The sequence below is a fragment of the Peromyscus eremicus genome, chromosome 9 (assembly GCF_949786415.1).
Source record: "Peromyscus eremicus chromosome 9, PerEre_H2_v1, whole genome shotgun sequence".
Taxonomy (NCBI): domain Eukaryota; kingdom Metazoa; phylum Chordata; class Mammalia; order Rodentia; family Cricetidae; genus Peromyscus; species Peromyscus eremicus.
In genome coordinates this window covers 78,293,364-78,317,793 of record NC_081425.1, presented here as the reverse complement: position 1 = coordinate 78,317,793, position 24,430 = coordinate 78,293,364, and the positions used below count along the sequence as shown (strand labels likewise).

General features: G+C 36.5%; 1 protein-coding gene across 2 annotated transcripts in view; it reads right to left on the bottom strand.

The window, feature by feature from the left end:
* The window catches only part of Adk (adenosine kinase), a 408,688-nt gene that overhangs the window by 282,068 nt on the left and 102,190 nt on the right, over positions 1-24,430 (bottom strand). For both annotated transcript variants that reach the window (XM_059273845.1, XM_059273846.1), the window contains exon 4: positions 572-650. In XM_059273845.1, coding sequence (XP_059129828.1) covers positions 572-650 — 79 coding nt within the window. The remainder of the gene's footprint in view (positions 1-571; positions 651-24,430) is intronic.

The following is a 24,430-nucleotide window of genomic DNA, read 5'->3' as shown; positions in this document are numbered from 1 at the left end:
GATCCTCCTGAATCAGCCTATAAAATACCTGAGATTACAGGTGCATGCAATCACCTCTATAAAATGAAAACTTTCTAAATTACATTAGTGGCATACACTTGTAATTCCAGTGCTCCAGAGGCAAAAGCAAGTAGATTGCCAGAAGTTTTAGGCCCTCCTAGTCCAAATAGTGAGTTCTAGGCCAGACAAGTCTGTACAGGGATTGAACTGAGGACAGAGAGATGAATGGGGCAAAGTAGTTGATATTATAAGCAAAATCAGATACAATTAACAAACAAGAAAAACATTTCACTTATAAAATAAAAATTATGGTTATCCGTGAAATAAGTTCTCCAAACCAATAAGATATAAAAAAAATAAAAGCAATAAATAAATATACTGAATTCTTTCTAAGCTTATCAAAGAAAGAATTAAAATTATTTTTATTAGATGTGTTTTTAAGGACTCAAGTGAAAATGAACAAAAGTGTTTTATAACATTAAAAGTAAATGGGAAAAATTATGTAATACAACCAAAAGTTTAGAATCATTTTGAAACATTTTTATTTTAATTTTTAATATAATTAACCAACCTGAGCCACTTTAATTGAATTCTGGGTAGAGCCACCAGCATGATATTCAACTTTGAATTTTTTTACAAGTTCATCAAACCTACAAGGAAATCACAGGAGAAGGTAAATTAGCATATGCCAGTTTTCACAAACTGTAAATTCTAATTAAAATATAATTAGTAGAATCCTAAAATCATTTATTTGCATTCAAAAAATGAATTAAATTTCTTCTGTAAACACATAACATTAAGAATCTAAAATATGTACTATGTAAACTAAGCCATTATACTAAATAGACCATAAAATAAAATTAACAGATTTGCCAAATGAAGGTCACATATGGCAAATTGGCTATTCAAAGCTAGAATCCTGCTGGATGGGATGGTGTATGTCTGTATTCCCAGGAGATAAAGACAGGAAGTCAGAATCTAAGGTTACTCAGGTGACATAGCAAGATCAAGGGCAGTCTGAACTACAGGAGACCCTGTCTCAAAAAGCAAAACAAAACATAACCAAAAACCCAACAGACTTCTAATTTGAGAATTATATAAAACTTAAAAAATGAGTATTTTCCCCTTATTCACACGAGGATTTTCTACAGGATAAAAAAAAAAAAAGTCCTTGCAATCATTATGAAAGACCTAAAAATTATATCTTTACAATTCAAAATAGACAAGGAAGCAGGTGTTCACTTCTCATTTCACATCTTACTGAATTTCAAAAACTATGTTTTATATAACAGTAACATTACTGAAAATTAGAACAGAATTTCAAAGGTGCAACACAATAATATTGGATAGGTAGTAAAGGAAGACACAGTAAAATAAGTGCTGTATTTGTAAAACTATTTCCACCTTAAGCTCAGTATTAAATTTGAAAGCTTTATCTGTCATACAAAAACTCTTCTAAGAACAATGTAAAGATTCCTGGACTACCCAGGACTAAGTAATGTGCTCAGGTTGTTCTCTCTACTTCTTTCTGTCCCTCGGTCTTCCTATTTCCCCTTCCACTCCCTCCCGCCTTCCTTCTTTTCTCCTAACAGCTTTAAGATAGAAGTAATAGGCTGGGAAGACAGCTCAGTGGCAGAGAGCTTGCTAGGCACATGGGAGACCCTAAGGCCAATGGCTACACTGCAAACAAAACAAAGAAACAAAGAACTTACATCACACACACATACATCCACAGGCCACCAATTCACTCACTTAATGTACCACCCAATTGTGTGGATTATATTCACTTTTGTGCAATTGTCGCCATGACCAACTTCAGAACAAAAAGTCAATACTCTTCAAAACCAAATCTCTCCAGCACCTCACATTCCACCTTCAATAACTATTAATGCATATTTTGTCTATATTTTCCCCCATTCTGGACAATTGGTATACAAATGACATTATATAACACATGGGTTTTGGTAATTAGACTCTTTCACAAACAGGACTTTCAAGGCTTTCGGTGGTTTGAATAAGAATGACTCCCACAGGTACATTCATTTGAATGCTTAGGAAGTGGCACTATTTGAAAGGATTAGGAGGTGATGCCTTGTTGGAGTGGGTGTTACTGGGTGTAGGCTTTGGAGTTTCAAAAGCCCAAGTCAGAACTAGTGAGTGGCTCTTCCTCTCTTTGTGCTGTCTGCAGATCTGGATGTGGAACTCTAATCTTCTCCAGCACCATGTCCATCTGTATGGCTGCCAGGCTCCCTGTCATGAAAATAATGGACTAAACCCCCCAAACTGTAAGCCAGACCCAATTAAATGTTTTCCTTTATAACAGTTGCCACAGTCATGGTGTCTCTTCACAGCAACAGAACACTGATTAGGACAAGGCTAATAATACCTGTGGTAGGCATTTATTTTACCACATTCATTTATGAATATATGTGTTAATGGATACGCCAAGTGCTTCTATCTTTTTTTCCTACTATGAATGCATATATAAGTTTTATGGACACATCCTCCTTGTTGTTCAGTGTGTGTATTGCTCTTGAATCAAATGTTTTCTTCCACATTTTACTTTGTAAGGAACTCTTATCAACAACTTTCCTAGGAAAACTTGATTGTCTAATTATGTGGAAAGAGCAAGAACAGAAGAGCAGTTTTCATCAATTTACTAATGGGGAAACTTCTCAAAGACGATGACTAGTTGGACAGGCACTAGCACAATAAAAAAGGGTATCAGTAAATAAGAAAACAATGAAAAAGCAGATCATAAAAATGACATAAAATATTAAACACAAATGAAAAGATCTGCTCAGATGGCCTAACAGCCACCAATTAGAAATTTCAGAATAAGAGGCCAGCAATAACGAAGGAAAATTAGTTAGTTTTCAAACAAGAAGAAAAACACAATTCAGACTTCTCTAAACCCTATCTAGTCTTACCAGAGAATAAAGATATGAATATATACTTATTTAAAATTAAAAAAATTTATCCTAAAAAAAGAGCTTAAAAATAAATAAAAGATTATCTGAAAAGGAAAAAGAAACTAACACCAAATTTCTTATAAAATAAAAGATGTTAAAAGACAATGGAAATGTGGCCAGGCGGTGGTGGCGCACGCCTTTAATCCCAGCACTCGGGAGGCAGAGCCAGGAGGATCTCTGTGAGTTCGAGGCCAGCCTGGGCTACCAAGTGAGTTCCAGGAAAGGCGCAAAGCTACACAGAGAAACCCTGTCTCGAAAAACAAAAAAACAAAAACAAAAAAACAAAAACAAAAAAAACAAAAAAAAAGACAATGGAAATGTATATTTTATGCTACAGAGGGGGTGGGGGAAGGATCAAAAACTACAATTCAATATCCACACAAGTAACTATTTATTAGCTTCCAGAAAACAGAGATACATAGAATGAATAATCTGCCAGGCTGTGGTGGCACACGCCTTTAATCCCAGTACTCGGGAGGCAGAGGCAGGCAAATCTTTGTGAATTCAAGGCCACCCTGATCTACAGAGTGAGTTCCAGGACAGCCAGAGCTACACAGAGAAACTCTTGTCTTGAAAAACTAAGAAAAAAAAATGAATAATCTGATACATATTAAAAAATGAAGTTTTCATACACAGAAATAAAAACAAATGAAAAATGTAACATTAATTAAAAATTAAGAAAAATTTAATATTGATCAACTCTACCTTTATCACAAATAAACAAAAGCATTAAGAGACAGACAAATGTACAATAAAAATAAGAAAAAAAAGATAAATGTTGAAAAGCAATGAATCAAATACATATAAAGAGATTTCTCTAGAAAACAGTTGAGTGTATGAATTATACTCACCATTAACAAAGAGGTAAAAATTTTGAGAACTGACAGAAATCTCTCAGAAAGTAATTTGACAATATACACCCAAAATCAATCTCTCCTCCCACCCTGCTCTCTACACACACACATGCATGCACGCGCACACACACACACACACACACACACACATACACACACACCACTCCATGTAAAAAGCTGTTTATCCTACCATGATATGCAATAAGGAATATAAAAAAACAAATACCCCAAATCCAAGAAATGAGTCAGGAGAATAAAATACATTCTGTACAACTATAATTATCTGCCTGCTGCACTATTACAAGACAGAACTATAAGCTATGGCTTATTACTAGCTGACTATATTAAGCAAATATATAAAAAGAGTTGGGCACGGTGGCACATCTTTTGACCTTAGCATTCAGGAAGCAGTGTCAGAAGATCTCTGAATTCCAGGCCTCCCAAGGATATGCAAAAATAAAAAGGGTAGGAAACCTGTTGTTGTTTGTTTTTGCTCTTTTAGGCGGCCTGCTACCCAGCTCCCAAATAAATCATACATGGAGGCTTATTCTTAATTATAAATGTCTGGCCTTAGCTTGGCTTATTGCTAACCAGCTTTACTTAACTTAAATTATCCTGTCTAGCTTTTGCCTTTGGGCTTTTACCTTTCTCTACTTCTGTAGACTTTCCATTATTTCTTACTCTGTGGCTTACTTTGTAGCTGGGTGGCTGGCTCCTGATGTCCTCCTCCTTCTCTGGATACTTCTTCCTCCCAGATTTTTCCTTCTATATATTCTCTCTGCCTGCCAGCCCGCCTATCTTCTCTCCTGCCTTGCTATTGGCTGTTCAGGTTCAGTTCTTTATTAGACCATCAGGTGTTTTAGACAGGCACAGTAACAGAGCTTCACAGAGTTAAACAAATGCAACATAAACAAAAGTAATACACTTAAAATAATATTCTACAACAGAAACCAAAGTAAAAAGAACAAAAAAGGCAAAGCATGAACATTTGTTGGTATAAAATATCAATATAATCTGGGATGGTTTATATTTATCATTCAATATAATTATCAGAATACTTCACTCAACATGACTAAAATTTCTTATTTACAATTAATGGAAAATAATTGGGAAGAAAAATATTAACAGTTATGGTACATCTTTTATATAAACAATTTCTGTATTCCATAATTTCATCATAGATACATTTAAAACTTTTATATAAGAATACTTTGATTCACGTCACTGGATTCAACTCAGAATTTCTTAAGGAGTAACATAATGTAAAAAATACATCAAGTCCTTCTAAAGTTGTTTTTGTAGTTTGTTGATGTTTGAGATAAGGTCTCACTGTGTAGCCCTGGTTAGCCTGGAACCGGCTTTGTAGACCAGGCTGGCCTGGAACTACCTACCTCTGTCACCCAAGGTTAAGATTAAGAGAAGTGAGACCCACACCCTACCTTCTATCTAAAGCAGTTTTAATATGAGCTTGATAGTATATGTAGAACTTAAATTCTAATTAATGCTTTCCACTCTCACATCACAAAATTCTTCCTAAATAATAATGCCCAGGCAATTAACAGTTATCTATAAACCCACTTTGCTCTGGAGGAAAACAAGTACAATACAAGGAAGAAGAGAGGCCTTGAAGATCAATGAGATATATGGTAAGCAAGGCTGAAATTAAACCCAGGCTGTTTAGTAAGAAATAGCCTGAGACTTGACACCAAATAAAAGTGATAATACATACATGAAAAGTTAGCAAGTGAAATGTTCTAATATGGAAAAAATGCATTCTAGAACAAAGACAGCACTGACTTCGCGGTAAAACAAGAGTGGAGCTGATGGATCACCAGCAGTCTGCCATCATCTGCAAAGAGCTAACCGTGGGACAGCTGGGCAGATACTACGGGACCGAGTCAATACAGACATTTCATTCAGAATGAAGGCCCTTTTGGCATTGAAATCAAGGCACAGGAACTGATGGAAATAAATGCAGGAAAATGTATCACAGAGAAATTCACCTTTTCAACAGCATTATAATTATTACTACTATTCAAGTTTATGTGAAGGTCAGTGACTCAACAATTTAATAGAAGAGAATCAGTGCTACAGCAAGACAGTAACTAACGTTTGCCTGCTCTCATTAAAATACTCATTTTATAAGATTTCTAGTTTCCATTTCAAAAGTTAGTAAATAATTTTTTCAATGAGTTTTGAGATGTTCTATTTGACAAAAGAAATCCACAGAATTAAAAAATATACACTTTGTGATATATCAAATTAAGTTAGAAAAGTTGGCACTGAAGAATAAAGAATATCACCCAAAACATAAAGAAAGACACGTGCATAAAAACAAGAATGGGGGCTAGAGAGATGGCTCAGTGATTAAGATTATTGTCTGGTCCCCCAGATGACCCAGGTTTGGTTTCCAGTACCCACATAGTCTCCTCACAACCATCTGTAGCTCTAGTTCCAGGAGATCGGACAGCCTCTTTACAGCCTGTATGGGCAACAGGTATGCACAATGCACTTCTCTACATACAAACAAAGCACACATACACACAAAGTTAAAATACAAAAACAACAGCCATTAATAATTGCCAGGAATATAATGCTGGAGAGGTGGAGGCAGCTCAAAGCACTTGCCAGCAAGACTGACCATCTGAGTTTGATCCGTGAAAGCTAAGACATAAGGAGAGAACCAACTCCTAAAAGTCATCATTTGAACTCCACACTTCAGTGTACTAGTGCGCACACAAAAATGAGAAAATTAAATTTTAATAAAAAAGAACAGTATATTGGGGGAGTTGTTTATAATAAATATTCACTAAAACTTAGAAAAGCCATCATGGGACTCTCAATTCCACAATTTTGATTTATGTGTAATGACAACAACTGAAAATAAGTCTTGCAAGCTGAGTGGTGGTGGCTCAAGCCTTTAATCCCAGCACTCGGGAGGCAGAGGCAGGCGGGTCTATCTGTGAGTTTCAAGGCCAGCCTGGTCTACAAAGAGAGTTTCAGGAAAGCCAGGGCTGTTACACAGAGAAACCCTGTCTCAAAACAAGGAAGAAGGAAAGAAGGAAAGGAGGAAGGGAGGGAGGGAGCAAAATAGGTCTTGCTCCTATAATCTGACAGTGAACATGCTTTGATACATTTATAAGGTTAAAAGAAAATTTTTGAAGTTTGGGTATTTTTGAAGTTCGAGTATTTTGAATTTTTATTCTTTACTTAATTTCTCTTTTTGTTTTTCATGACAGGGTTTCTCTATAGCTTTAGAGCCTGTCCTGGAACTTGCTCAGTAGACCAGGGTGTCCTCGAACTCAGAGACCTGCCTGTCTCTGCCTCCCAAGTGCTGAGATTAAAGATGTGCGGCACCAATGCCCAGCTTGTTTTTGTTTTGTTTTGTTTGTTTTGTTTTCCCCCAAAGACAGAGTTTCCCTGTGTAGCCCTAGCTGTTCTGAACTGTTGATCTATAGACCAGGCTGGCCTCAAACTCAAGAGATCCATGTGCCTCTGCCTCCCAACTGTTGGGATTAAAGGTGTGCACCACCATACCTGGCTATACTTTACTTAATTTTAAGACACGGCTTCCAAAATATCTTCCTTAGTTCTTTTAGCCACCTAATGATGCAAACTATAGCAAGTCAAGTGTAAATCATACTAAGAAGCTTTAGGAACATCAACTTTCTTTTCTGATATTCCTGAATAACAACAATAACAAATCCATAATTGAGCATGATATAGACTCCACATTACACAAAATTAATTCCTAAGAAGCACCCTGCTCCCCTCTCCCACTTCCTTCCATACCTTTCTATGCCGATAATAAAACCCAGGCCCTGATCAGCCAATCAAATGATAAGGAAATAAAGCTACCAACATCATGAGTCCTAGGAAAATCCACATGGAAACTATAATATGACACATTTTTTTCAGTAGAGCTATGAAAAAACTGAAAATATTAAGCACTGAAAATATTAATAACTGACAAAGATGCAACACATGTAGAAGGGACGCACTGCTGATGGAAAACTCAAAAGGCTCAGCAGTGTTTGGTGAGTCCTATTATAATCAGGCATCTCAGCAGTTGCTATAATCTTATTGTTTCCAAAAACAAATTAAAAAATAAACTAATTGATTTGTCCATAGGAGGGAAACTGTAATACAATAAAAATAAATGAACAAGTGGTGTCTTCAACATGGATTACTCTCAAAAAACACTGTAAGCTATGTGAAAGAAGCCAGACATAACAGCAAACAGAAAATCATTCCTTTTTTCTTTCATTCTGGATAAAACAACAGGGGTTGAAATCAACTGCCATAGATGAGGGGTTCTGAAAAGAAACTAACTACAAAGAAAGATGTGTTTAAAATGAAATATTTTCAATTTTGTTGATGGTTACAAAGTATAAATATCCAAATTTAAAATTTTACACATATAGAGTTAATTTTTTGTATGTAAACTACACTTCAATATATACTGATGAACTGGACTTTGAAAGGCACTAAAATCATTATCACTATTCCAATTTTCCATGTGAACTAATAAACTGAAGTTTTCCTGGCTTATCCTTTATTACTGACTTCTGAAATCCCTTCAGTGTATGTAGAAAGGCTGAAAAACCTTAAAACCACCAGGCAGAAATTCGCCAAGCTTGGCATTTTTCATGTTACCCTTTCTCAACAGAGAATTAAATGCATAGCTTTTCTAAACTCTGGGCTGCAGACATTTTGGACTTCTGTCATTTATAACACACCAAAGTAGAAATTACTAAGAAGATGAAGTGTGTTCCTCTGAGATCACCTAAATGCTTTGGTTCAAAGGGATATGTCCAACTCCAACTCAATACATTGATGGAACAGAAGGAGAAAATCCAGCAATGAGAACTCTGATTCTGAACAGAACATGATTTCCCATAGTTGACAAGTTTCTAATTAGGATGGATCAGTGATGATGCACTAGAAAGGGGACCTGCCTTACGTTGTCCCCCAACCTCCCATCCAAAACACACGTCTGGGGCTAGTAGCAGATTTATTCATTTAACAGATGAGCATGTTTATTCTTGACATTTCCCATTACCTTCATTTTCAGTCTCTAAAACTCTCCAAATGTTCACTTTAAAAAGCAGTAAGAATACTGGAATATGATACTGTTCTCAAAATGGTCTCATACTCACTATGCAGCTCCCCTGCCCCATTTTACTCAACATCAGGCTATAAATTAAAACAGTAGAAGACAAGGTTTGTGCTAGTTGGAGTCACAAGACAGAAGAAAGATGCAGAGAAAATTGGCAGTGAGGTTTCCAGTAAAGACTTTAATTTTTGTTTGTGTTTGTTTTGTATTAGGTTTTTTTTTTTTTTTCTTGAGACAAGTTCTCACTATGTAGCTCTAACTAGAACTCAGAGATCCACCTGCCTCTGCCTCCTGAGAGTACTGGGATTAAGGATATGTACCACCACACCTGGCTTTAATTAATGCTTAATTAATAAATTTCCTACTTATGTGATATGAAGCAACTTCTACTTGAAATGCAGGATACCATGATTATAACCTACAATATACCACCAATTATGCTCAATGGGAGAAATAAGACAAGAATTGTGACAGGAAAATACACAGACTCAGGCTACACAAGTTCTACTACTTCTAACGGCAACTGCTTTCCATTTTCACCGAAACTAGAGATGCTGTGTTATGCCAAAGTAGGGGAAGAAAAATTCTGGTGTGGGGCGGAGAAGGGGCACACATGCACACTCAGCACACATCTGAAGAAAAAAGGGCCTCACATTGTGTTAACTAACAGCATAGAAGCAAACATCAATAATTTAAAACAATTCAGGAAGGTAAGACATATGAGGAGGGATAAGACACTTAATTAAAATCTTCACAGGAAAAATCAAAGATGTTAGCTTCCCTGAGAAAGCATTCGTAACTGCCAAATTGGGATTTTCAATTTTCTTTCCTAAACTTCTCATCTAAACAAATAATAAATTTAAAACATCAGTAATTCCAAACAGATTATACTTATTAAGACCAAATGTTAATAGAATAACACAGAGGAGGGAAATCCATAAGCAAATTGTAAGATTCAAAGCTTTGAAATCTTTTACCGCAAGTGTTCAATGAGGTTGAAAAAAAAAAAATTCACTCAAATGTCAGTCTGATAAAAGCCAAAAGAACATTCCCCACATGTGCTTATATTTAAGTATATTTGAAAAAGATGGAAAAAGTAACCATCGTTCAAAGCCAAAGTTAAACTATTAGTTCATGAGGATTGTAATTCAGAGGTATTTCTCTACCAACAAACTTTATTTTGTTTGATAGGAAGTTGGTTTTAAGCACGTGCTGCTTAGATAAGCCCTTATTCAATTCTAAAATGTTTAAATGTCTAATTATTCCCATTTATAACTCTGAAGATGAAGTTTTTTTAGCATATAAGATAATCAAATATATTGGTGAAAAAGCACTTCCAAATATAGATGATTAAAATGATTATTCCTAAATTCACATAAATGGCATGTGCATTAGGTTTCAACCGATCATAAAAACATACAGCTGAATTCCACTAAACCCATTTACAATTTTCATTAAACAGTAAATTGTCTGACATTTAGTTTTAAGCCATGCAAGGGACAGAAAAATACTGTAGGAAAGTGATCCCCAAAATGACATGTGAAGTCTCCTGGTAAGCCTAAATGACATCCTATCCATGGGTAACTCCAAAACACAAATTATACACTACTCATTCTACTCATCCTTCTTTATTGGCTTGCTTTCCACTCTGTTTTTTTTTATCAAAACCCACAGTTTATGTGGGGCAGAGTTTCTCCAATCACAGACAAGTTCTAGAAATATATGCAATGGATATGGAAATAGTTGAGCAACAGCTAATCATTTTTCTCTGTCAAACTTTAAAAACAAATCACCCATCAGAAACACTCAGGCAGGCATTTAAATCCCCATCAAATATAACATACTGAATTTCCGATTCCAGGTAACAAATAATGTGTCACAGTCAACATTCCTGCTGACAACAACCAGAAAAGCCAAATAAATATGAAGTCATATAAATAAAGTTAGCAAAGAGGCATGTTGATACATTTCCATGGAGATAAGAACTACTCCAAGAACAGGCTCAAACCCGCAGTGATCTTTCACACCTGCACACATTTGTAGCCGGTAATAGGAAGTTAAAGAGAAACAATCTGACATTTATCAAACTTCAAATAGTTGGTTTGTCCAGTAACACATCTGCTGAATTCTGAAGGTGAATGGCAAACTAAGGAGGCAAACAAAAATCACTTCAAAAATAAATAGTTCTCTTGGGTGACCCCTCACAAAACAGAAGACAGGCCAGGAAAAGAGGAAGTGAACCATATGGGCAAGAATGAGCAGCGGAGTGGACGATCAGAACTGTAACTGGAGATCCTTCAGCTTGCACCTTCTGCATAGTGTTCTCCCTTTTCTTGAGGTTGGTGGGGGAAGGCAGTGTGAGGGTTTGACCACCTTAGTAAAATCATAGATTAAGCAAGGTCAACATTTTTCTCTAGGGAAGGGGGAGACCATATGTCAACGTGGGTTACATCTAGACAATTAATGGGCCCCAAATCCACTGGTCTCACTTGAAAGTTCCCCAAGTTCAAGCTCCTGGAATAGAGACGAACAAGGTAGACTGCACTGTGAAACCTGAAAATCTAGTTTGACATAGCTTAATCCTGGATTTTATTACAGTATTCAGTCTTCCTCCCATCTCCACACTAGAGTCTTAGAGAGAAGAGGGGCATCTGACAGAAGCTAGAGCCTGAAGACCCAACAGCTTTATACAAATACTGTCTGGTCAACAACTACAAGTTACAATGAGAGGAGAGGAAAAAGGAAGACTTGGAGAAACGCACTCAGAAAAATGTAAAACTATATAGAAACCTATGAAAGTGTAACACAAGTACTGACATTAGTGTTCCCTGAAAGCTAGGTAAAAAGAAGGCGCTGAAAAGAAACACTGCAGAGCAGCTGGTCCAGCACTAAAAGGGAGAGGGAGAAGAGCAGGAAAAAAAGAAGTCACCACAGAAAACCAAATGGAATGCTTCTAAGCAACGCAGACCACATCGGGACTTCAAATTCCTTCCCCTAAGCAAGCAGCATGGGGACAGCAGTGTGTTCAGACACGCCATTTCACTCTCTCCCTTTATTACCTTGAATATGCTCAACACTCATTAGATTTCATCAGCTATCTTTACAATTGTGAAGGTAAAACAGAGTTTGCCCACTTCACAGAGAATTTTCAAGTAGAGAACATCTTTGAAAAAAGAACTGACTGACATCTTTAATATTTTTAAGTTCAAACTTCTGGATATTTTAAAAGATACTGGATGCAAAATATTCTCAATCCTTACTGTATGAATAATGGAGAACAAAAGCTGGTAAAGAATTAACTAAATGTTAAAAACTACACAAAATATGAATTGCACAGCAATGTAAATTCAAGACCACATACAAAAGACAATACTATTTTTATATTACTGTTAACAGAATTAACATTCTGATATTACCTTTTAAGAGAAAAAAATTATGAAAATTTATCAGTGTATTATCCTATGCATGCCCTGGCAGCAAAAGACATTGAAAAACCAATATGAAATGTGTTTAGATACTCAGAAGATATCTTCTTTCATCTTCTGAATACTACAAGCAAAGATGCCAATAAAGAAAACCACAAGTTTGCTGAAGTTAAAACATCTGGGGAGCAGCTTAAGATATTCATTCTAAAGAGCTCTATATTAAAGAACAGCCTGAAGGGTGATGATAAATCTTCTCTAAAACGGGAAGTGTGTTTTGAATCCCACTGAATATAAACAGGCTTTTTTCCCCCTTAAAGGGGAGGGTACTATAATTAAGACACAAAGTGCCTTAGAGGAAAGTATTCCATGAAAGGAAACTTTAAAAATAAAGCCTAAAGCTCAATATGAGAAAAGAATGAGAATGTAACATCTTTACAGAAACATCAGGAGGAACTAGAAGGTAAACAAAGATCCTTTAGTAATGGTTAGAACACTGAGGGAGAGCTCCATGGGTGCCTTCTTCTTCTGCTTCTGCACTTTCCAAGGGATTACAAACATTCATGTGTGAAAGACTTTCCCAGCAATGAATCTTCATTTGAAAATAATACACACTCAGAAGGCTATCAGGAATAAAAAGGTTAATTATGTTCATCAAAACAAATGACAAGGACTAGTAAGATAACTCAGCAGGTAAAGGTGTTTGCCGCCAAACCTCACAACCTAAGTCCAATTCCCAGAACCCACATGGTAGTAGGAGGGAATAGACTTCTGCCTGAAGGCTGTCCTCTGACCTCCACAAACATAGACACAGATGCACAAACACACCCACACACACATACACACACACACACACACACACACACACACACACACACACAGGGGTGGACAGATGTAAGTAAAACTAATAGTAAATATAGGTCTCTCAACACAATCTATAATAAATTCTATATATCGGCTTTGAAAATGTCTTTTCAAATAGCCATTGCTAAGTACTAGCATAATCAAGAATCATAATATTTACACTAAGAACATTCATCTAAGAAGGCATCATAGAATGGATTTCTGAAATCTGCATTGTAGCATGTGGCTGCTGTATAAGCAGCACTTCAAATCCAACATTAGACAGAAACTCTGACCTCAGCAGAGGATGGACTTAAAGCAAGGAGGTTCCCTTTGTCTTGTATGAAGGTCTAAAGAAAGACTGCTGAGGCTTCAATCAGAGCACAACTTATCTACTACAAATGTCAGAGCGCATGAATAACAATTCTTGTTTGAACTTTTGAAAAAAAAAATGGAATGTTTACTGAGCACCTGATATTACTATTGATTATAGTGGTTGCTGGCAAATGACTTTACCATAAGTTTTGTACACAACACTGTTTGGTTACAATTTAGAACTAATTGCAAATGAACAAATGATGGGTTGGAGAGGTGGATGAGTGGTTAAGAGCACTTACTCCTATAGAGGACCTGGGTTTGATTCCCAGAACCCACATGGCGGCTCGGCACTGTAACTCCAGTCTCAGGGAATCTGGAGCCCACTTCTGACCATCATGGGACCCAGGCACTAGTGTGGTGCACATGCATACATGCAGATAAAACACCAAACACATAAGAAAACAAAATAAATAAATCTTTAAAAAGTTTAAGAAGCTGGGCAGTGGTGGTACATGCCTTTAATCCCAGCACTCGGGAGGCAGAGGCAGGCAGATCTCTGTGAGTTCAAGGCCAGCCTGGTCTCCAAAGCGAGTTCCAGGAAAGGTGCAAAGCTACACAGAGAAACTCTGTCTCGAAAAACCAAAATAAATAAATAAATAAATAAAAAGTTTAAGAAGTGATATAAAAATGTGCAGCAAAAGCTAATTTTCAAGGTCATCTAATTTTCAATAACAGGAGCAAAAGAAACTTGTCATTTTTAGAAAAATCTGAGTTTTGACTAGGAGATCAAAATATTTCAGTAAACAAACTAGTATGCAGTATATATGTGAAATGGATTAAATTTTATGACTCTTCAAGAACAAATTCAAAAAACCAACTTGTAGAATCTTTTCTTCCTGAGAGTACCCCGAACTCACAAGTGAGGCTACTCTGCGCAGAGCACTCAGACCACTGGGACAAGGGGTGCTCCTTTCATTGGTCTCCATTTCATTCCCTTGAGACAGAGTCTCCCACTGTACCTGGAACAGGCTGTCTCATCCCTGCCCCGCCAATGGCCTTGAAGCTACAGGTGTTCCTGACACCACACTGAGTTTTTGATGCTCCTAATGTTTTTATCGCCACCAGCTCTAATTTACCTCAATAAACTTCATCTCAGATTATAACTAATGTTTTCTCAACTGTTTTTGAAAACAGTCATGTCTACAGACGCTCCACAAAGACTTTTAGTTGAAACTAATGGATTCTTCAGTCATTTCAAACTCGGCCTCCTTCCTAGAAGAAGTGACCAATGTCAGTGGCATCTGTTGATGATTCATACAAACTTTTAGAAAGGACCTGTGAAGGGAGCCCTGAGAAAGCAGAGACAGGACTGCAAGTTGAAGAACACCCTGGTCTATTAGAGAGCTCCAGTAAGGAGGTGGGGGTGGGGGGAGGAAGAGGAGAGAGAGGAGGACAGGGGAGGGAGGAATGAAACAAATGAAAACCCAAAAGCAGCCGAAGAAAACCACATGAAATTACCTTCTTTGATTGACTCCTGAGTTGAGCTCAGTGTTCTCAATTCTTCAAGTGACTATTGTCATCAAAGGCTACAATCCCTAAACAAATTTAATTTTCTAAATAAATTTCTTGGCTGACACAATAAAATAGAATTCGATTAATTTGCCATTAGTAAATGGCTATTGCTTGGCTAATGAGCCATTCATAAGCAAACTTTGTGTGTGGTCACATTTTCACTTTGTGTGTCTATGTGCCTGTATGTCTGTTGTGGTAAATTCTTGGATACTGTGTTTAAAATTTGTAGGAGAAACGCCTTCTTGTGAATTTGGAATACTTCAGGTTCTTAGTCTGATCATGGCAGTAAGTACATAATTCTTCTAGTAGACTGTGGGAAAACCACCCCATATGATTAACCCATGGTCCACTGTCCCTTAAAACAAGGAGTTTCCTTTTCTTGTTTTGACATGGTAGGCATAGAGCACTAACTTTGAGCTGGAGCTGTGGCTCAGCCTTTAAGAGCACCAGCTGCTCTTCCAGGTGATGAGTTGGATCCCCAGCACCCAGAGGGTATGTCATAAATGGCTATAACTCCAGTCCTAGGGGATCCAACACCATCTTCTGGCTTCCAGAAGGGGCAAAGGCATTCATCCAGGAAAAAAATACCCATACACACAATAAAATTTAAGTAAAAACACTGTTACAGAACAATCATACATGTGAAACACAAACACTGTTGACTAGAACTGCCTCAATGAGATATGCAGTGTGCCAAGCTGCAATGTGAGGTAATAATGAGGATGTCACATAAAATCTCTGTTGTAAGTACTCTACTTGGGCACAGTGGTGAGAAAGTAGTTACAGACAAAGCATTAAGAAGCAGGTCTGTCTCTTAAAATCTTTACCAATTGGTGCTGAAGTTTGACTTTCAAATATCATTCACTGATGCTATTTAAACTATTTAAAAAACAGAAGAAAGGTCATATAGATCAAATGGAATGACAAATTTGGTCCCATGCCTTAATTTGTCAATCTCTTTGGCTAAATTGCTTTTCGACTTCAACTTAGGTCACTCTTCCGCAATAAACAAGTAAAATGTTTGTTTTATCTGTTTGATAAAGAGGGTAATGATTGAACATACTGAATATAACTGTCAGCAGATTCTGTCGTGTGAATCAAATTATTTGTTTTAAAATCAAATTGTTCTTATGAACAAATAATTCTGCTTTGGACTAAGAGATGGTTAACTATTTAAGAGTATATACAGCCAAGACTGATGATCAGTTCAACCACAGAGACACATACATACATACAATGAAACTTTCACTTAAAAAAGCCCTAAACAAAAACTATTCTGTTTTAGAGCTGGAGAGTTAGGTGAGCACTTGTTGCTCCAGGTTCAGTTTCCAGTACCCACTACACTGGAGTTTACAACTCCAGTTCTAATGCCCTCTCCTGTCCTACTCAGACACCAGGAGCACATGAGGCAAATACACATATATTCAGGCAAAACATATCATAAAATAAAAGTAAAATATAAATAAAAAATTCGAAGTTGTTTTGATATAATGATTATACTCATGCAATGTACTATCCTAGGCATTTGTAGCAGATAATAAAACATAAAACACAATTTACACCTTTTACTACCTATTAGTGTAAGAATCATAACAAAAATAAAAGTAATAATGAAAGTTTGTTTTGAATTAATAAGCTTGAATAATGGTAGTTTAGTTACACAAACATAATATAAAAAGTATTAGACTTTTACAAAACTAGGCACTTCAGAAATTTACTATGCATAATTAACTCAAACAGTTCCCCCACAAATATAATAAAATATATAATTCTGCAAGGGGCATTTCCTGAGTTTTGTGTTAGTTACTTTTCTATTGATATAAAAAATACCATGAACAAGGGAACTTATAAAAGAATGTGTTTACTTGGGCAGCAGGAACAGTTGAGAACTAATGTCTCAAATCACAAGTAGAAGGTACAGAGTGCATAATTTTCCAATGTATAGTTACAAGCTAATCTTTAATAAGACATGTTTACATTTTATCTAGAATTTTTGGAGGTGGATTAATCTATGCTGTGTTTCTCTTATCACAACAACCTTCTTTACACATATAAATAATTCCTAGATCAAAAGGGACTTCTATTTTTGATAATATAAATTTAAACTTCAGAGGTTATAATGATTTATAAACTCAGAGTTTATGAGGGTGCTCATTTTCTGCATCCTTCTCAATATTATGTATTACTGAAATTTAAGGAACCTGCTAATAAAACAAGTTCAACTTCTTAGGCAAGGATGAACAGTCTTATAACCTGTCACGCATCTCATCAATTCATCATCTATTCACAACATTTATACTTGTCATATGTAAATGTTTTCAATCTCCACTACCATGTAAACTAGAAACAGTGGTATATGGCTTTAATCCCAGCACTCAGGAGGCCAAATTTAAAGGTCATTGTAGGCCATACACTGAGTTCCAGTCTCAAACAAACAAACAAGGGACTGAAGAGACGGCTCAGCAGATGAGAGTTCTAGCTGCTCTTGCAAAGGAGCAGGGTTTGATTCCATCGCCCACATGGCAGTTCACAACCATTTATAACTCCAATTACAGAGGATCCAATGCCTCCAAAGACAGACCTACATACAGACGAAACACCCATACACATAAAATAATAATTAAAATTAAAACAAACAACAACAACAAAACCTAATCAAACTACAATGAGACAACCCCTTACCCACCAGTATGGCTCATGTTTTTCATGTTTTTGTGATAACGAGTATTGAACCTAGGGTCTCGTATATCATGTTAAGTGTTTTTACCTCTAAGCTACAGCTACAGCCCTGGATCAGATTTTGAAAACAGTGAAACAAGTGGAAAGTTCCTGTGAATTTAACATTTCAGAAAACTAAAATTGTAAGCTTCTTTAAAATTTAAGACACGTATACCTATCTTGCAGTACACATGAGCCACATAAGAAGGCTCACATGCCAACATTATTTCTAACACAGTAAACCTCGAAACAACCTGAACATCCATCAAGGAAATGGAAGCCAAAGTGAGATGGATTCCCAAAATGCACATGGACCGGAAGGACAAAAGACCAAAGCACTGCTCTGTGCGGCAGTGCACCACCATTCTCACGATACGCCAAAGAAGCCCGAGACTGAGAAGTGCACGCTACACGGTTCTAAGTGTTAGACTTCTAAGACAGCAAAGGTGGTAAAAAGGAAGGTGGGAGATGCTTTGGGGGAACAAGAGGGGACCAGGTGCTTCCGGTCTGCTTGGCAAGTTCTATTTCTAGGACTGGCGGCAGTTACACAGGTATGTCTACTCAGAGGTAATTCCTTCAGCACACACTTAAGGTTTGTATACTCTTCTACGTGTTGTTGTATTTAGTCATAAAAAGTTAATAAGAAGAGTGTATATTGAATGGTGACAAGTGCTTTCCTAGCACCTATGAAAACAATCATAAAAATTCTCCAGAAGCCTATTAATACAGTCTAGGACCAACAAGAAAAAAGATAAACTACTAGATAAGTTAAATAGGAGGACTTTAACCTAAAGCATCAATAACTATTTGAAGTGCTTAACTGTGAGTTACTAGGAAGCTCCACATGGAATCCTGGAATGACAGAAGTCTCCACTGGAAGAAAAGCTTGTAAAGGGTCAGAATTCACTGAAGAAGCTATGCATCAGCCACCAAAAGCAGCAGAGTTCACTGGCTCCACTCTTCTGGACTCCCTGTGCAGACAGACACCCTCCAGAAGTATGTGGATATGCTAATTTGAACAATTCTTTCATTCTGAAATAAAACCACTGTAGTCTCTTAATATATGTTTATATTCCATTTATACTGTGATTAATCTATAAATTATGGCCTTTGTGTATAGAAAATTATTAAAGTATTTGGGTTATTAATCCTACAATCACCAACCACTAATATTTTTGTTGCTAATTATTTCTCAGTTGATTCTTTGTGTGGTGCGTGATGTGTGTGATATGCATTTCCGGCCTACATACTGAGACCAGAGGAGAACTTTCTAGAGATGGTTCTCTCCTTGTACCACTTCAGGGTTCTAGGGATTAAACTCTGGTCACTAGGCTTGCATAGCAAGCACCCTTACTCCTTTCTCTGCTGACAAATCTCACTGACCCCTCAGTTGATATTTATTTTACAAAACTATAATCAATTTACTTGTAAATAATATTTCCCTTCATTAGCATTTTTGGATCTTACCCATTTTTATCTGAGTTTCATTATAACTTAGGTCTTTAAAAAACCAACCTGTTCACTGAGCTAAGAATATAAAAGCAGTAATGGGGGGAAGAGAGAAACTGTTTACGAGACTTCTACAATAATTCAAATGATGAAGGCGGCACAAAAGGAGAAGAGGGGTAGGTCAGGTGACTTTAGTGGTAGAGATAGTAGAAGTGAATAGACTTTAGGATGTATTTATCAGTGGGGCCAGTAAGATTACCTGAAGGACTAAACATGGCTGATGCAAGAAATAAAAATAGTCTATGAGAGTGCCTGTCTATGTGTCTGTGCTATATGAATGTGAGTGTACAAATGCACACAGAAACTTGGGATGACTTCCTCTATTGCTCTCTATCTTATTGCCTTGAGACAGTCTCTCACTGAACTGGAAGTTCACCTTTTCATTTAAGCTGGCTGATCAGCAAGCTGCTGGGATCTATCTGCCTGTATCCACTCTCCAGTGCTAGGATTACAGGCACTGTATATAATCCACACATCGCTTTTGAGGGCAGATGCTATGGATTCAAACCCGGATGCTCAACTCATGTTTACACAGTTAGTATTCGCATCTACTGAGCCACCTCAGCAGCCCAAGAATGATTTTAAGGTGTTTATCCTACAGCTAAACAGGAATGTTGATGGGCAATAGGTAAAATAAAGAACCCTGCAGGTAGAACTGGTTGGAAGGCATGATTTAGGAGTTCAATTTTGGAGGCTGTGGATTTAGGATATCAAAAGCACAGACACTGAATGCTAAAAGAACAGGCCAACTGATGTCTCAAACATGAACGACTTTCTACTGCCATGATTAAGGACACAGAATCCTCCCATAGCATACACTCTACTGCAAAGGCTTCCCTCATACATTTAAAAAAAGATAGCATTCTCTGGAAGAAAACTGGCTATACACTGATAGCCACAAGTATGGAGAAACAAAGTGTAACCTCCTCTAAAGTAGAGCCAAAAGGCCCAATTTCTCCTACAGAACATTTCAGCATCCATGAAGTGAACACAGGATGAGGATTCTTAGTACAGCAGTCATAGTATAGACAGTTCTATGTCAAGTTAGTCAGTCTGAAGAAAACAGAGAAGAGTGATGTCACAATTCCTGGCTCTAGAGCTGCAGTCATTCTGTGCCTCAGAGGGACAGTCAGGTTGACTCCAGAAAAAATCGTTCCAATTTAAACATCTAAATTGTAAGACCTCAAGGTTCTTTAATTTCCAGTATAACATACTTTGCTTTGCTCCATGCTACTTTCTGCAATAAACATCAGTAGGAACAAAACCTGTGCAGATGGGAAAACTGAAGTGTGTAGTCAGTGTGACATACATACTATAAAGGGATTCAAAATTAGAATCTCCATCTCCCACATCCCTGCTACCTACTCCTCAAAGAATCTACCTAATAAAAAGCTACCAAAGTATAGTAAATATGAAGTGATAAAAGTATTTTTTTACAAATGTGATTTGAATATACTTCAATAATCACAATATGGACAATTACCATCGACCACTGTTGAATACTGTATGAATGAAATAATTCCATAGAGCTTATGCTGGCTTTCTACTTGTCTACAACTAAAAAAAAATCCATACAATGCTTTGTAGAAAATGCTTTCTTTTCATTCTGCATGACATCAGAGCTACTATTTTTTTGTTTTTATCAGCTGAAGACAATAATGAGCAAAATGCTTCTATATCCTTTGGTATATATTTTGCATATGGCCAATAAAATGTATTACAAAACATTTTCCATTTTAAGCTTGTTATTTGGCAGAAAATCTCCCACAGAGCTTAACTTATTATTATTATTTGCTGCAGACTCTTCCTAAAAGCAAGAGCAGCCCGTTTTCTCCAGATGACTCATTAACTAAAGGCACAGCAGAATGAAGTGTTCCAACTTGAAATACCAACAGCTAAATATAACCTTCCACACAACATTAGAAAACTCAGTCTCTCTTAGTCTGAGAGCCATCATGAAGGGTCACCCTCACAAAGCACACGCAGCTCCTGGTGTAATCAGCAACAATAAGGGAAAAACACTGGGCCTCTGTGGAGGTTTCTTTAAAAAGAATTCGGAAAAAAAAATGCAAAATCTTCACAAATCATTAAAACAAACAAACAAAAATGATGGCATTCTTTCTCTCTCACCCCTAAGTTAAAATACTAATGTCTTCTGTAAAAGCACTTATCAATGTATTAACTTGTCAAAAATACCAAAATTTATAAAGCCATCCAAAGTGTAAACTGGAAAACCTTTCAGCCATTACAAGTGAGACACAGTCACAACTAGCTCATTGGAAGTTACCCCAGAGAAGAATAGTGAAATACTTAGTAAATCTTACAAAAATATTAAATTATTTTTCTAGATGCGTATCTTGAATATAAAATGCAGCATCCAGAACTGACAATCAGAAGTACTGGCAGTGTTTCAAGTGAGTGGTAAGAAAGGAGAGAAGCGACTGACAAGGTGAAGGTGACAGCGAGACAGAGGAGAACTTCGGACAGCCTGCCTCCTTGGGTCTCAGCACCCCTGAGGCCCAACCAAGCCGCTATTCTTGTGTGAGTGCAGTCTGGACACATGACTGAATCCTTGTTTAGCCAGGATTGCTCTAGTTAGACTTCCTGTCTTGATAGCATGAACCCTAAACACATGGAAAATATTACTCTGAGAAAGAATGAACTGGTTTTCCATATGGTTACAGGAAGACATGGATTTTCAGGTATACTATGACATCATACACTTCATCTTTCCCTGTCTGCAAAGGAGAATTATTTATGCCCACTGTGGGTACACTGTGTCTACTGCTTTTGCAGAGGACATAAGTTCAGTTCCCAGAACCCACATCAGGCAGCTCACAACCTCCTGTAACTACAGCTCCAAATGATCTTCTGGCTTCCAACGGACACCAGGACACATATGCTCATACCTGCACACAGAGACACACACATACATATGTTTAAATTAAAATAAAATCTAAGAAAAAAATAGGAGTGGAGGCAGTCATCCAAAAAATTCAGTGTCTGACATAAAGTATTTCTAAATCAAATAAACTTGTAAATGCAAACAATTTTTTAAGTTTTATACAAAATACATTTATATAACATGTGAATTTATAGTAGTAAATATTTTTCTTGTCTACTAAGTCAATTCATTTGCCATTTACATAAATAATAATAATAATAATAATAATAATAATAATACAACACAATGTCTACCTAGCTGTATTTCTTTTGGGCAACCCATTAAATACAGATTTCCTTGAACTCTAGCTTGACCCTTCCCACCTCAATTTATTCTGAATGGTCATATCCACTCATTCCCACATATATGTGTTGATGATTCATAAATAATGCCAACTGATATTTCCATTAAGCCTTAAGACAAAGAGCCATCTACTTGAGACCTCATCTTTCTAATACCCATATATATGACCATGAAAAATTGCTGGCCCTCGGTTTCTCACCTGAAAAACTTATGATAATAATAACAGCTACTTCTGTGACTGTTTTTGTGACTATTACATTTGTAATACTGGCAAATCACTTGCTACCATGAATTACATGGTAGATCTGAACTCTACAGTTTACCTGCCACTGCCTTCACTGACCCATACTGTCACTCTTGGAGAAATTAACTTAACCATCACTGACTACCTGAATGTATAGTTTCTTTCTGCAGACCCAGTTTGAGGCCAGCAAGATCATGAGAAAATAGAAACAGGAAGCTCAGAAGCTGTTTAAACTCAAGAGAGTCAACATACAGGACAAGTCCTACAATCTCTATTTTGTTTCCTCCTGGGAACCAGAATGTGCCAGGGGCATTGGCCTTTCAGTGAAGTCCTGGCAATTAAAGCAGGTTCAGTGGCCACAGTTGGCCAAATTGTTTAAAGAACACACTTCCATAAAAATCTAGGAGACTATTTAGGAAGTAATTTACAAAAGCATGTATGTCAAGCATATTAAATACTTACTTAAAAGTCTTACATAAGGTTCTATACATCATCATTAATACAGCTTAATTCGAATTGACACATTCACACTACCCATCGTATTGTAACCTCAGAATCATTTCTCTCATTGTCTTTGTCCATAGTATTTTCACAACAGGTATCAAAAGTGTTCTAAGACTACAAATAAGAGCCCCAAGAACTTAAAATAACCTGGTCTACTCTTCACCTCACTAAGCTCAAGCCAGAGCAAATCAGAACTTACCACTATTCCCCAGAGCAAAGCCTATAACTTCTCTATATTGTTTTGTTTCTTGTTTTTCTCCAATAAATACTCAACAATTTATCATGGCTAAAAGACTACATTGTCTACTGGTGATTTTCAGACACTGAATGAAAAATGGTGCTAACAAATATCTCATTTTATACCAAAAAAGTCATTTAATAATATTATACTAGAAGATAGCAATGAATAATTTTTCACCATAAAGGTTCAGTACAAATAATGAATGAAATAAAAATGAAAATATAACATTTATACACACATTTTCTGGGAATGTCATCTGTTCTCATCATTATACTGTGTCAATAGTTCTAAATGCCATAGACAGCTTTAAAAGCAGCAAAACAATTTCTTTATTAAGGTGGTTACATTCAACAAAGGAATAAAAACTAAATCTTATAACTCTTAAAAGCTTAAGGGAATTATTACATTTTATGGCTATTCATAACATTTTAGTACATTCTAAATGATCCAACTACAGTGTCTTTTCATAAGTACTTTGGTATCACCATGCAATTTTAATCCATATGCTTAAGCCCCTTTCACAGTTTATAGGAACAAAGCAGGTTTGATTCACAAACAATGCCCTGCAGTCAAACATGCTCATGAGGTATTAATTTACAACTTCATCTGTGATCAGTTAAACTGCATGTGAAATCTTAAACATCCTTAAAAAGCTCACCACAAATAGTTCAATAAGAGATTTTTGGGTAACATTACTTTAACAAAAAACATGTAAGATTAAATTCTATTATAAAATAAAACCAAATGCCACTTACTTTTGAGGATCACTCACTAACAAATCTTTTAAACTGTCACCTTTAGCATCTAAAATATTAATTAAAAATGTTAGCACTAGTATCAAAAACACGTGCTTTAGAAGATTTGGCAACA